At 57.1% G+C, this 14,476-nt stretch overlaps 2 protein-coding genes across 2 annotated transcripts; one reads left to right on the forward strand and one right to left on the reverse strand.

Annotated features, from left to right (window-relative positions):
• Positions 1–1,054: 1,054 nt before the first annotated feature.
• VDBG_05350 (killer toxin subunits alpha/beta) lies at positions 1,055–5,114 on the forward strand (the record flags this gene model as incomplete). Its single annotated transcript, XM_003004191.1, has 3 exons — positions 1,055–1,086; positions 1,164–3,371; positions 3,437–5,114. 3 exons carry the CDS (start codon positions 1,055–1,057, stop codon positions 5,112–5,114), a joined length of 3,918 nt encoding a protein of 1,305 aa, XP_003004237.1.
• A 249-nt stretch (positions 5,115–5,363) lies between these two features.
• VDBG_05351 (predicted protein) lies at positions 5,364–7,228 on the reverse strand (the record flags this gene model as incomplete). The annotated part of the gene is made up of 3 exons (XM_003004192.1): positions 5,364–6,463; positions 6,527–7,134; positions 7,203–7,228. 3 exons carry the CDS (start codon positions 7,226–7,228, stop codon positions 5,364–5,366), a joined length of 1,734 nt encoding a protein of 577 aa, XP_003004238.1.
• Between the last annotated feature and the right edge of the window lie 7,248 nt (positions 7,229–14,476).

Consider the following 14,476-nt stretch of genomic DNA (forward strand, 5'->3'; position numbering starts at 1 on the left):
TCGCATTCGAAAGGAGTTTAGTGCACACTCACCGTTAGAGTCTGTCCTCTCGGGGGGGGAGGGGGGGCTCGAACAGTCGTCCATGTAAGCTTTTGCCGAGCAGTCTATTTCTGGAAGGATTTATGGAGGGATGAGTAAAGATTACCTGGAGATGGCCTGACTAGCCTTCGGGCGCGATGCACCTCACAACGTTTTGGCTGTGGTACCTGCGCCTATCTCGCGGCAGGGGGATCGTGCCGAAGGATTCGCCTCCTTGTGGTCTGGACCTTTGCGGTGATTTTCTTTTGGCCCAAACAGCCGGAGGAGACACGACGAGAGTGAGGGAGAACGTTCGCAAAACTCGAGCAAACTCTTATTGTGTCGTCCATTGGCTGACGAGACATGGAATTTGCTCAGAGGCACATGCTTTGCCGAGAAAGGGAGTTGAGCCGATCTCTAGACTTTGCACCCCCTCTATCTTAGCCAGACTGAATCCTTCCGTCGATGCAGCACCGGCCAGGATTCTTTCGCAATTACAGGAGACACAGTGATGGTCTAGGCTATTCGGTCTCTCGGCTGGAGTTTTGCCGTCAGTGAAAGGATCAATCCCTCTCAGATGAGAGAGGCGAGGGGTCGAAACAGAACATGGGCAGCCATTGTCAATCGCTTTTTCGAGTTGTAGGAACTTGGTATCGATTCGTATAAGTTATCGTAGCTCAGATTTCTCTTCTTCTTCTGAGGACTGAGTGACAGGCCTCTTCATACTGTCTCTCCCGACCGGCAGTTGCCTCTCTATTGGCTTCCTTCTCACCTCTCTTGATCTCACTGGCAGATCATTGCCCGGCCCTATACTTTTTGCCAGCCTTGGCCATCACGTTCTTTGTTTTCTTTTTTTTCCCCTCTTTGATTCAAAACATGAGGTGTCAGAATACTGTCACCTCCATCGGGGGCTGGCTGGGCTTCTTCGCCGCCACCACATCGGCCATTGAGACCGGCTTTGATTCCGAAACCTTCCCTCATCCCGCCCTCGTTCCCAAGCCCACATTTCGCGACCTCTGTCCCGTTCCTTGTGCAGATGTCGGCCCAACGGGTTTCTCCTGGACCGTCGTGCCCTCCATCGCGGCTCTCAAGCAGTGTAACGAGACGCTGCTCTTTGAGGGCAACCTGAACCGCCCCATCACCAGCACTGCCAAGGAGAACATAGTTCGCGCCTGCAGCGTCCCCGAGTCATCCTCCAGCACGGCCCTTGCCAGCGAACAAAAGTTCGGCCCGCCGTGCCTGGCGTCGGCGGAGCTAAGGCCCACCAAGGTTGACGTCGAGGTTGGCTGGTGGCCAGAGACGGTCGATGGCAGCAAGTCATCCGATATCATCGACGCCACGCTCCAGCTGCAGAAGAATATTATTGAGGACCCCAACTGCGAGTCGACGGCCCTGTTCGCCAAGTCGGGCGATGCTGTTGTCGGGCTGTGGGTCGGCGAGCAGATTCGCAAGACTTCGGCCAAGGACCTTCTCGAGCGTTTCGTCGCCTTGGTCGAGTCCAAGGAGGGCTCGCTGCCTAAGAAGGCAGCTGCCCAGGTCTGCGGCTCGAGTGACGGCCTGCCTTGGAGCCAGAGCTTCGGCATCTACTACGACGCGACCGGCAAGATCAGCGATGCTTTTAGCGCTGTGCAGGGCTGGTCCAAGATGACTTGTCTCGATCTTCCAGGCGGCGGTGAAACCTGGAAGGGAGAGGAGCTCAGCGTCATCCCAGGTCTCGCACTGACTCTGGGTGCCGATGCCGTTCTGCCCAAGCACAAAAACTCGTCAGTCTCTGTCACGGCTTCGAGTGTCACGAAACCCACGTACAGCGTCACCTCGCTGGCTCTGGGCCCTTCGACCTCTGTCGAGGCTCGGGCTTACGACCCTTATGATGACCTCAACGATGGCCTCGAGGACCGCGACGAGCAGTGCCGGACCGCCAGGATCGAAGCCACCGATAGCTGCTACAGCCTCGCAACGCAGAAGTGCGGCATCACACTCGAGGCTCTCTACAAGTACAACGGCGGGGACTCCTCCTTCTGCACCAACCTCGAGGTCGGCACCTCGCTCTGCTGCTCGGGCGGTGATAAGCCCGAGGAAGAGGCCCCCTCCGCATCTTCCGAAGTGCGCAGGGCGGCTGCTGAATGCAAGTATCTGGTCGTGGCCAAGGACAACACGTGCCCTCAGCTGGCAGCTGATTGCGGCATCTCGACAACCAAGTTCTACGAGCTCAACGGAGGCGGCAGCAGCGCCTTCTGCAACAACCTCAAGATCAGGTCGGCCGTCTGCTGCACTGCCGGCGACAAGCCGAACCTCAAACCCAAGGACAACAGTGACGGGTCCTGCGCCGTGTACACAATCAAGAAGGGCGACGGCTGCTTCGACATCGCTGATCCCAACGGCTTGACGGTCACGGAGCTGCACAACCTCAACACGGGCAAGACCTGGGGCTGGGGCGACTGTGATCTGCTCAAGGAGAACATGAAGATCTGTCTCAGCGGCGGCACGCCGCCCATGCCGGCGCCGATCGAGAACGCCATCTGCGGCCCTCAGAAGCCCGGCACCGAGAGGCCCTCGAGCGGCAACCTCACCATGCTCAACCCATGCCCGCTTAACGTCTGCTGCAACATCTGGGGCCAGTGCGGCACGACCAAGGACTTCTGCGTCGACACAACCGTCAACAACACGCCCGGCACGGCCAAGAAGGACACATACGGTTGCATCTCCAACTGCGGCATGGACATTGTCAACAACAAGGTCGGCCCCGACAAATTCAGGCAGCTCGGCTACTTTGAGGGTTGGAACATGGACCGCCCCTGTCTCAACATGGATGTCGAGTCGATCTCCAAGGATAATGACATTATTCATTTTGCCTTTGGCATGATCGCCGAGGACTTTTCCATCTACATAGGCCCTAAGGAGAAGGAACAGTTTGACAAGTTTGTCAAGCTGAAGTCCAGCTTCAAGAAGGTTCTTTCTTTTGGTGGCTGGGCCTTCTCGAACGAGCCGGCGACGAGTCACATCTTCCGCAATGCCGTCAAGCCGGCCAACTCGCTGAGGTTCGCCACGAATGTCATCAACTTCATCGCCGCCAACGGCCTCGACGGCGTCGATTTTGACTGGGAGTACCCTGGTGCCACCGACATCGATGGTAGCCAGCCCGGCTCGCCCGACGACGGGAAGAACTACCTCGCTTTCCTGGGCATCGTCAAGCGCCGCATGCCTCAAGGCAAGACTATTGCCATCGCTGCCCCGGCTTCCTACTGGTATCTCAAGGCGTTCCCCATCGCCGAGATCTCCAAGATTGTCGACTACATCGTGTACATGACCTACGATCTCCACGGCCAGTGGGATGTCGGCAACAAGTGGGCTTCGTGAGTCTTTCTCCCCTCTCTCTCTCTCTCTTTTCTGCCGCTTGGGTAGACACTAACAGATCCAGTGAGGGCTGTCCGGGCGCCAACTGCCTTCGTTCACACGTCAACATCACGCTAACGCAGAGTGCCCTGTCTATGGTGACCAAGGCCGGCGTGCCGTCCAACAAGCTCATGGTCGGTGTCAGCAGCTACGGCCGCAGCTTCAAGATGGCCCAGATGGGCTGTGAGGGCCCCAACTGCTTCTTCCTGGGCGGCCGCAACCAGTCGCCCGCCAAGGCTGGTACCTGCACTGGCACGCCCGGCTACATTGCCGACGCCGAGATGATGCAGATTGCGCTCAACGCCCGGTCTGGGTTCGGCAGCTCCAAGGTGACGGCCTACCACGACGAATCGTCCGACTCTGACATTTTCATCTACGACGACGTCGAGTGGGTGTCGTGGATGAGCCCCAAGACAAAGGACAGCCGCAAGCTCATCTACCGCCTCGCCAACATGGCCGGCACCAGCGACTGGGCCATCGACCTGGGCGTCGACGTTGGCCGCTCCAACTCGGAGAAGGCCCTGGACGACTGGCCGGAGCTAGACCTCAGCAGCAACTGCCCGCTCGACTCGAGCTACGACACGCTCGACGCCCTCGATGCTGTCGCTGGGGGCATGGATCCCGAGTGCGCCGCCATGCTCGCCATTGACACGCTCAAGAAGATGCTCGCCAACTCGCTCAACGGCTACGACGCCGCCGCCAGCGGGTACGACGGCCTCTTTGACTTTTACAAGGACTACATCATCAAGTCGCTCGACGGCCGCCTCGAGCGCCTCATGACCTTTGAGAAGCAGTACGGCGGCCGCTCCGGCGACTTCTTCAACTGCTTCGCCGTCCAAGGCGGCCTGCGCGCCAAGCGCAGCGACGCCAAGCCCGCCGACTGCTTCAACCTGCCAACGGGCAAGCCCTTTGACGACTACGCCTACTGGTTCGAGCTCAAGGACGAGGCCGGCTGGCACAAGGCCCTCGCCGAGGAGGGCATCTTGACCGAGTGGGTGCAGACGGGCTACAAGGAGCACGCCAACAACAACGGCTGCACGGGCCAGGACATGTGCATCGCCAAGAACATCTACTACCACGACATTCCCATGCCCAAGGCCAACAAGGACATTGAGGTGCCGGATCCCAAGGAGATCATCCGCATCGCGCGAGAGAACATGGCCAACATCACAGACGCATTTGACGACATATACACGGCCATTGGCTTCGAGGACTGGGCCGGCGGCTACGAAAACGCCGTCGAGGTCCTGTCCGTGCCCGTCTTCATGCTCGAGGACGCCGTCGCCTCGATGAACACGGTCAAGGAGATCGGCAAGGACTGGAAGGAGGAGCAGGAGAAGAACCTCATCCTGCAGATCATTGAGGGCGTCCTCTTCCTGCTGGCTTTTGTCGGTCCCATCGTCGGCTCCCTCGGCCGTGTCGGCGCGGCTCTCGGCCGCCTCATCATGGCCATCGAGGGTGCCGGCGCCGCCGGCCTCGGCGTCTACGCCATCATTGAGGACCCCAGCAGTGCGCCCCTCGCCATCCTGCTCACCATCATGGGCGAGCTCGGCGGACCAGCCGGTCGCAGTGGCCGCTTTGCCGGGTTGAACGCCAAAAAGAACGAGATGTCGCCCAAGCAGAAGGAGAATATGGGCAAGTCGTACGCGACCAACACGCCCAAGGTTCAGTCCATCATGGGCAAGGCTTGTGGCACAAAGTAGAGCTCAAGGGAAGCGGGCCAACAACAAGACGTTCCCTAGAGCGCGCACGACACAGCAAAGTGCATACGGCACAGAGTTTCCTTATTTCATGTTGCGTGGCATGGCATGTACCGGTAGATGCAGGCACATACATAGATCCCATTTCCTCCTCTGCATTGTATGCGCAGGGTCGGGAAACAAAGTGTGAAAAGCGTATCAATTGATCATATGTAAATTATTCTCTGGTGCTTGATGCTTTTCAAATCGTGATCAAGTGCGGTTCGTGTTGACGTTGTCCCGGGCCTCGACCTCGTCCAAAACCACCTGCGGACCGCTCTGTGCGAGACGGAGGGGCAGCAGACCGCGAGAATCACGGCCCTGGCGCTCTACAGCTGTGATGGAGCAAGAAATGCCGGCCACCTCAAAGAGGCTGACGAGACTTGTCATTTCGTCCTGAGGCGGCAGCATCTCGACCACTTCGAGCCGCAGAGTCCGCAGGCAAGGGAAGCGGCGCGCCGCCTGGTCTGCCAGCGCCACGGCATCTCTGTACATGGCTGGCCAGGACGTGATGTGGCCGATCCTGAGCATCTCGAGGGACGGCGGCAGGCGAGAAAGGAAGTCCTCGGGGGTCGTCTGCCTCATCTTGCGTAGCTCCTTTTTGGTCTGTCGCGGGCCAGGGTTCTGGCTGTCTTGTGGCTCATGGGCAGTACTCGGCCACGTAGATTGCTCGACTGTGTGGTGCTGCTCCTGGTCACTGTTGCTTGCTTCTTCATCGTCGTCGCTATCAGTATCACCGCCATCACTGTCATCGTCGTCGCTGTCTGCCTCTTCAGTCGGCCCATAGATGAGCATGCGATCGATTTCAAGCGTATGGAGAGCAGGGAAGCCAGCCCAAGAGGGGTAGTGCTCCTCGTCCAAAATCCTGAGCTCGGCGTTGATGGACGAACTGTTCTCCCTGCCGATGACAGAGTAGCACAGACGGCGCAGCGTCTTGACCACCAGTGCGAGGTCTTGTCCGGGGCACAGCACATCATCCTCGAACCCCGTGTCCTCGCAAAAGTACTCGAGGTCCTCGAGAACGGGACACCCAGCGAGGACGGCACGTAGGTGCCCGCGCTCGATGCCGCTGATGGACAACCTGCGGAGGTGCGCCAGCGACAGGTCCCCCCGGCACGCCGCTGTACTGCTGCTCCATCCAGTGATCCGACTCGGCCTCGCAGTCGGGCGCGACGAGGACACGCAGGTTCGGCGCTCGGGCCACGAGGTTCTGCGCCTCCTTGTAATAGTACGTCTCCTCGCCGCCAGCCCGGAGGCCTGGGAAGGCGAGGTACGTGAGGCGCGGCAGGTCATAAGACCAGGCGCGCCAGTCGCTGTGCGCGTCGGCGAGCTCGTCGAGACGCATCATGCGCTCGATGAGGAGCTGATCCAAGGACGGGCGCAGAGCGCGACAGTCAGGTCCTGAAGCAGCTCGAGCGAGCTGTCGCCGGGTCGGCGGCGGCGGCGTCGCCGCTGCCAGGTATCCTCCTCCATCCGCCCGCCGCTGTCGTCGTCGCGTAACCTCTGGCGGCTCCGCGCCGTGACGTCTGCGATCAGCTCGCCCTGCAGCTGTCGCATCTCGGTCACGCCGGCGTTGCCAGTGGGCGTCATCTGCACCAGGCCTGTCCATGGAGCCTGGTACAGTGCCAGAGCGCGCACGCTGGCAGCGAGATCCTGCCTGTCGAGGAGCGTGCGCAGGAAGAGTGCAAGGAGACGCTTCTCACGGAAATGGCAGCGTGCATTGTAGAGCTGGGCGCGTAACGTGCGACGGTCGCCGGCGATGGTGTGAGGCAGCGCGGCGTGGTAGAGGTGGAAGAGCACGGGCTGGGCGTGTGCGCGGAGGCGTCTGCACGTGCGACTCAGTGCCGACAGAGTCTTTTGGTCGCCGAAGGCATTGTCAATGAGGGCGAGGGGCGCGTCGACGGCGTGAGCGCGGTTGCAGTGAAGGCAGAAGTGTGAGCAGATGAGGTCCAGCGTTTCTGATGGGATCGTGGCGAGGCTAAGGCTGAGGGGTGTCTGACGACGACATGCTGGGCCGATCGGAGAGCTGCTGCCTGGGTTGGGGAAACAGACGGCGAAAGCTGTCTGTGCGAGGACATGGTGTCTGGTTCTTTGCCGCTACATATATCGTGTTTTCTCGTCGATTGAGAGAGGCAAATCGTGAGGAGGAAGGGAATTGAAACCCCCTGCTGTTCTAGGCCGGCTGCGCGAAGGATCCCTGGGCCTGGAGCCATCTACTCCACCCGGAAGAATCGCCTTTTATGGATGTCTACCAAGTACTGCCATGATGATCGGCCGCGGGCTCGACGTCACTTGCCTTTGAGGATTTCTTCCATGGCGGGGTAAGCGATTGTTGGGCGGGTGAATGGCGGGCGCGAAGAAGAAGGCTTCAGACTCGATAAGGGAGTGGTTGGTCGAGCTGCTAATGGGCTTGATCAACATTGTCATCTTGTTATGCCTCTTCAAGTACCAGAATCGAGGTTTAGTTTTCAAGCAAGGTAGTTCATTATGTTGACAGATCTCCATCAAACAAGGGCATAATCTTGCCTAGACTCCAAACCGCGAGCTCATAGTCGAAACGCACAACCAGACGGACTTGAAATAGCACAGCTTGATCAAATGCTGCCAAACAATATCATTCAAGTGTAACTATTTCGATTGTTACTGGGCCGTGCTCGTTTCCCGTCAAGTAATACGCGTGAGCCGGTACTTTGGACACATCTAGAGAATCGCCGTCGTGTCTGGTCATCCCAAATCCCATACAAAATAAGCAACTCGATTCTGAGAACGTCACAGCGAGCGTCGAATTAAGCGTGGTCAGTGCAGTAACAATGATGGTCACACAATCATTCTAACACTAGGAAGGCGGTGAACTCGCAAATGAGATGGGCTGGAGGACGGACGTACGAGCCTTGAGAGCCACATCATCTCGCCACTGGATCCCACTGGATGAAAGCTCTTTCCAGCTGAAGGATATTCCTCAGCTGAGCTAGGTACATGTGCCATTTCTCTGAAAAACAGATGCCCACCTCCAAGTCTACCTTGGGCTTGAGCCTTTGGTCCTCGTCTGATTAATGCTGGCGAAGGGCGGTCACTGATCCAACCATGTTCTTGAGAGGTCAGCCAATGAAGCTTTGTATTGGATCTTAGGTAGCTTAGATGAGACAGCATAGCAGTGATGCAAACACTGTGTTTATCCTTGGAAACATACTTGTCATCATGAACAACGTGAGAACTTGAACGCCGCCGAGTTGACATTGATATCCAGACGATGGCAGAGAGCTATGTCTAGGATCTAGCGTGCGACATGAATCAAATTGCATGAACATGCATCGTAGGAATACGTACAGTCTGTTCCAAGATCGTAATTTCATGTTGATTGTCCATATGTCAAACATACCACTTGAATACCGATGTCGGTATAGCTCCTGCTTCGAGCTACGACAACTAAAACAGAGCAGAGTAGCAGACATTCGCAAAATGACCTTGAATAGCTTGATACAACTCAAGACATCTCATCAACCATTTGACGTAGTGCGCATTCGGAAGACGACTTCTTAGCTCTGCATCCGCTAGAAAGGCTGTTTCAGCAGTAAAATACGAATTCTGGTGGACCAGATGAATATTGGGAAATCCAAGTCTTTCAAGTCCGTCCGGAATCGCAATAAACGACCACCGCTATCATGTAGCTGTGTAGATTTTCTCTCTCTGTAGAAAACCATATGTGCTTGCGTTTGCCACCTTGGTCAATATCATCCTGCCTTTGATTTACTCTATCGAAATATCTGAAGCCCTGAATCTCAGTAATCCACTGCCAGCCCCTCAGACAATCCGAGACCGACCTGTGACTCCAGTCAAGCACCATCCCTTTTGAGGGACATTCCCAAAGATTTAATCTATCAGGCTATTAGTGGCGAATTGGTACGGTGCCCTCACAGTTCACTCCAAGGCGAGAGAAATAGCTGTGGCGCCGAGGAGCGACAAGATGACCACGGCGGACAAAAGTTTCCCAATGTCAGCAGCCGCACCATTCCTCTAAAGCTGAGGGGAATGAAATTGTTATAACATCCCCAGAGCACGATGAAGGTTCACCCATCATCGGCAATTTGCACCTGGAAATGGAAGTAGATAATCAAGCCTTCTGGGCCATATCCTCAATGATCTTGAGATATCTCACATGCCAGGCGTCTCGACACAGAGATACAACAACACAGGGTATTTCGATAACAGAAATACAAGACTGGCCATGACAAATAACTGTGCACTCTCTCCGCACCAAATACTCATAACACCCCCCTGACCCACGTCCCAATCTCGAAACAAGAGAGTGGGAAAGACGGCGGATGTTTCACGGCATAGGGCCCCAGCCCTTCCATCCCGACTTGCACGTACTTCAATGGCGAAATCTCACCAGACAACAGGACAGACGTCGACGTCGGATCAGCTCAAAGGGTAAGGGTGCTGCTGGCTGGTCCGGGACGGTCGAAGCCGACACCCAGCACTCGGAGCCGATGCTGGGCAAAGCAGGGTCAAAGCACCCGCGACACGCAAAATGGTCGATCACTCCATGACACGAGGATGACGACTGCTATCCTTTCTTGGGCTTCCAGCATGCTGGGTCTTCAGACCAATGACACGTGCTCATATGATGGCCGAGGTTGGGAGCTTTTCGTCCCGTGAGTTCTTGTTGGGCGTCACATCGCGATCAGCACGCGATTGACTTAGATCTGTTGTTTTCGAACTGGCGATCCTACGGTACTTTGGAGCCCAGTCGATAACAAGAGGCCCTTTGTGATCACTTCGGCAGTCAGCATTTTCCGGGTGCTCCTGATCGTCGGTCATCTCCGCTCACGGGCGCATTCGCCCGGCAAAGTTTACCACACTCTTCTACCTTGGTGGTATCGTCGAGCGACGAGCAAACGCACCGGCGCTGCTGCACAGGCTCGATAGTATGCGCCAGACACGCTCTCGCATCAATCAGTGCCGTCGCCGTGCCACAAACCTCAGCTTTGCACACTGCACCGTCACAGCTGACCATGCTGCGCCTCGGGAGACTTAGCCATCAAGTGCAGTTCCCATCGCTCTCGCCGTGAGACATGGTCCATCGAGCTTGTCGATCGCCATACCAGATCAGGAACCCACTAAACCCGGCGCGGAGGTTCCGCCTCGCCGCCAGGCCGGGCTCAACGGAAAGTCCCTCTACTGTCATACTCGAGCCTATCATCAGAGACAAGCAAACAGGGCGAGCCACTCACACGCCATTCCCAAGTTCAAGACAGATGCAATGGGATGAGCCCTGACCCGACGGAAGTTTCGCTCGCGAGCGATTGGCCAGTGCCGGAGATTCCCAGGGGACACGGGGCCTTGTCAAATCAAACACTGCATCCAAGTGCCGCCTCGCGCGGGATGGAAGAGAGAGACACGATATGCCCTCGTTGAGCCTCGAGTTGCCCTCCACCAGGTCTTGAGCGGCTTAATGCCCCCCCCGCCAATTTAGTGACTTCGGCGTAATGCCGATCTTCGACAAAGCAATGTGGCTGTCGGCCGAAATGACAGGCCCCTAGCGAAGGCTTCGCGCTGACACGAATATTTGTATGAAGGATGCACCCATTAATCGACAAGTTGACCTAGTGGCTGCACTACTGCGGCATTTGGAGTGACAGACGTCTCGCCCTTCTCCAGCAACAAAGAAAGGTCAGAGCATTTCTCTCGCAACACGCCTGAGAAGGCACCCGTAACAGGGGAGGACGCCGAACAAAAGAGCGTTGGCGCCTGCCTCGGCTCAAACATGGGACGTTCTAGAAGCCCCAGAAAAGCTTCCAATCTGGAACACTCGGTTCGCCGTCCCAGCGGCCCTGAGAACGCAGGAGACAGGAGTGCGCACTCTTGAAACAGTCTCGTGAAAGAAGCTGGTGAGGGGCTCGACCGGAACTTTGTGGGCTCAGGTGAGTATCGCGCGCTTCGGAGTGAGCCGCATCAAGTTGCCACAACGCAGGGGATTGATTACAGAAGGTAGGTAGGCCCTTGAACATCGCCTGGGTGGTCCAGACACGGCCGCGGCGTGCAGCGTGTTGCTGTCACAAGAATCATCGTCGCGGGAAGCAAGGGGTCCTGGGCCCCCCAGAAAATGTTTTGGTGGGGGGAAAGGAACAATCAAGGGTTGCTGGCTGACAAGTACGAGATCGACGGCCATGATTGCCGTCTTCTGATCAGCTTCTTTTTATTTTAGTTCACTTCCCGAGCTAGCCGCCTGTGGGCGGGCGGCCTATAACAGCCATGGCGGTGATGAAGGTGCGTACGCCGTAGTGCAGCGCACCGCAGCGGCTTGTCATGAAGATGTTATTGGGGGACGAGCTGGTAATGTGACTGATTTGCTGTCACCATCGAAAGTTGTCCCGCGGGGCACCTTGATCGGCCTTGTCGGTCAATCGTGCGATGGGCGTGATCAGTGAGGCGGTAGTGGGCGGGTTCGAAGCATGATACTGGACCAAGTGGCATTGCGTCTGCATGACAGTATTACAGTAGTCTTCTTGGCTAGCGAAGAACACCCTGTGCAATGCCCTGGCCTCCCTCGATTGATCGGCCAAGCCCAAAAAATCAATAGGTTCTCGGCAGCCTCTGTCGGTGGGCAGGCCGCTCTGCTGACTCCCAGTGTAATGACAGAGGCGCATGATTAATGTCGGCTTTGCCCGACACGTATTAGCTGACTCGGATCATGTCTGATTGAGATCACCACAATTATCGATTGAACCAGGTGCGGGCTTAGGGTCTTGAGCGACATGGACACAAAGACTGCCTCAATCAGACCGATTGAACCAAGCTGGGGTAGCAGTAGTCATCTGGAGGAAGGGCAACGAGACAGCAGGATAAGCGGTGAACTGGCTTTCGTCCCATGCTGGTCGTCGTGACGCGGAAGGCCGGAAGCGAGTGAGCTATCGCCGGATGCAGAAGATGGGATCGATTCTCGTCGCGAGCGCTGCGGCGCTCGGCGTGGCGTAGGTCGGTTTGTACATATCCGTGACCATGGTGGCGCCGTAGACACCGCCATTGGCACTTAGCATGCGACCGGTGTTGATGTGACGGCGTCGTGGTTCCCGTTACTTTGGTTGGGGTTGACGACCCTTATTCGCATACCACCAATTTTGTACCAGCATGCTAGTAGCTTCTGTTCGTGTTTGCCAATCCGGGCCACTGCACACTGGCCTGGGCGGCCACAGCACACTGGCCTGGGCGGCCACAGCACGTTTCAATGGCGGAGGAGGCCCAGACGGACAGGGTCCAACCGTCTATTAGTCGCATCCTTCGTCGTCGAGGCATCCGGGCTGGGGGAGGGGTAGGGGGTGGTGCAAGGAGGGAGGGCATCAGCAATCACAGCAGCAAAAGCATCAATAGGCTTGCCGAAAAAGGTTATATATGTCGCAGCCTCATCTTTGGATCTTGTGGTGACGTGGTGGTTTCGTGCGCAGCTGCCAAGGGGTCATCCTCGCCTTGGGGAACCCGCACGGGGGGGGGGGGATGGGCGAACAGACCCACGGCGCTGGTGCCCCAAACTAGGAGCTTCGCCATCCCGGGCCACAATGGTATGTCAAGGGAACAAGCCCGTCTTCGTGGGATATTAGCTCCTCGAGATGGCAAGGCGGTCGATGAGTGATGACTCGCCCCTGAACGCCAGCGGGAGGGCTGCGACGCGTGTTCCTTGCGACAGCGGCGAGCATGTGGATGTCGACCAGGCGGCGGCGCTGAGTCATTCTTGCCTGCGCGCCGACAGAGGGGTAAGTCTTCGGGAAGAGTCCGGAGGCGGAAGCTCTTTCTGCTGCTCAACCTCCGCCGAGAAAGAAAGAAGAAGCTTTTCGGGGTTCGCGAAGTGACTGGCGCCTTTGTCTGGCGCCGATGGTGGTCGTTGGTGAATGTCGCTGCTACCGCATTGCGCCCGCTCTGCTCTGACTACTGTAGCCGGTGTATCGCTGTGGACCTGGCGGAGTCAAGTCACGTAGCCCCGTATTCAGCTCAGCTTGTCTGGCTGCGCGAGTGGCAATGATGGCTAAGCTGCAGAGTAGAAGAGTTGCGAGGCGTTCAAGCTACGGGCTATGAAAAATGTTTCCCGACGCTGGTGAGAAATCGAGGCAACGCGGTGTGAGGCAGTGAGAGGTTGGTTGAGGTGTGAGGGGATGGGTGGGCAGATTGAAATCAAGCCCACGGGCCTGCTGCGTGTGCTGCAATTTGTTCGCGTGATGGGTGATTCAGGAAAGGCTTGCCAACCATGTCTGCTGCGGTACCTCCTTCCCCAATCAGGGCCTTATGCACAGTGTCACTGAAGGTGAAAGAGATTCACGATATTGAAGGGAAGTTCTTAGGCTACGATAGTCGCACGATGGTTTTCAGAGCTTCTCCCGATGGTTCATGGGAAGGAAGGTGCAACTGCTACTGCTACGCCGTACTTGCCCACTTGCCCACGGTAGAGCAGGAGCTTTCCATATTAGGGGATTCATTGAATGCCTGTTCCATGCAGGGACTGGGTCCAGGAACCTGTATTGGCTCCACCCTCCCCCCACCAAAACAGAACTCATCGTTCCTTGCCCTCGACCTCACGCTCGTTTGCCCTTGCCCTTGCCTCGCCTTGCCGCCACAGGTCTCCACCCCGGCCCTGATGCCAACCCAGGTGCCAGGCCACATGTCGCATGGCTGCAGGGGCGCATGGGCGCAAGGATCCCAGCGACTCGGACTAGGCTTGCCTCTAACCCGATTCCGGAGCGAGGCGGCTCAAGGGTCTAGACAGGGCAAAGTAGCGTAATTGCGATTGTGAGTACAAGTAGAGCCCTCACAAGTGTGCCTCGATTGATGCATGGGAAAGGAGAGGAGGAGTGGGGGAAGGACTGTGCAAGTGGGGGGGGGGTTCAACCATCGGCCCAGCCCCAACACGTTGCAACGATTTCATGGCAATAGCTGAACGATGTGTGCTCGGTCAACACTCACCGCTGTTGTTTTTGGTGTGGTGGTGGTGGACGAAGAGCATGCGACTGTTCCCTGACGCAGCATGCAGTGGCTGCCACCTGTTGCTGCTGCTGCTGCTACAGTGTGATGGCGAATTATCGCTGCCGACTTCTGCAAAGGACGAGTCATCCAGGATAGTCGGTCAATGCAGGCCAAGTTGACTGGTTTTTTTTTTTTTAACACTCTTCCCCTCTTGCCTCCCGACGGACTCTCTTGCAGACTCGGGCTCCGATGCGGATGCGGATGCGGCGCTCAGTAAGCAAGTCGACACACACCGAGCTGAAAGCATCGGCATTCCAGAACATGCTTGCTGGTGAGGCCAGCCAGGCATTTCTCAGGGCCCCGAATGAGATTGA

Source organism: Verticillium alfalfae, genomic scaffold, assembly GCF_000150825.1.
Source record: "Verticillium alfalfae VaMs.102 supercont1.6 genomic scaffold, whole genome shotgun sequence".
Taxonomy (NCBI): domain Eukaryota; kingdom Fungi; phylum Ascomycota; class Sordariomycetes; order Glomerellales; family Plectosphaerellaceae; genus Verticillium; species Verticillium alfalfae.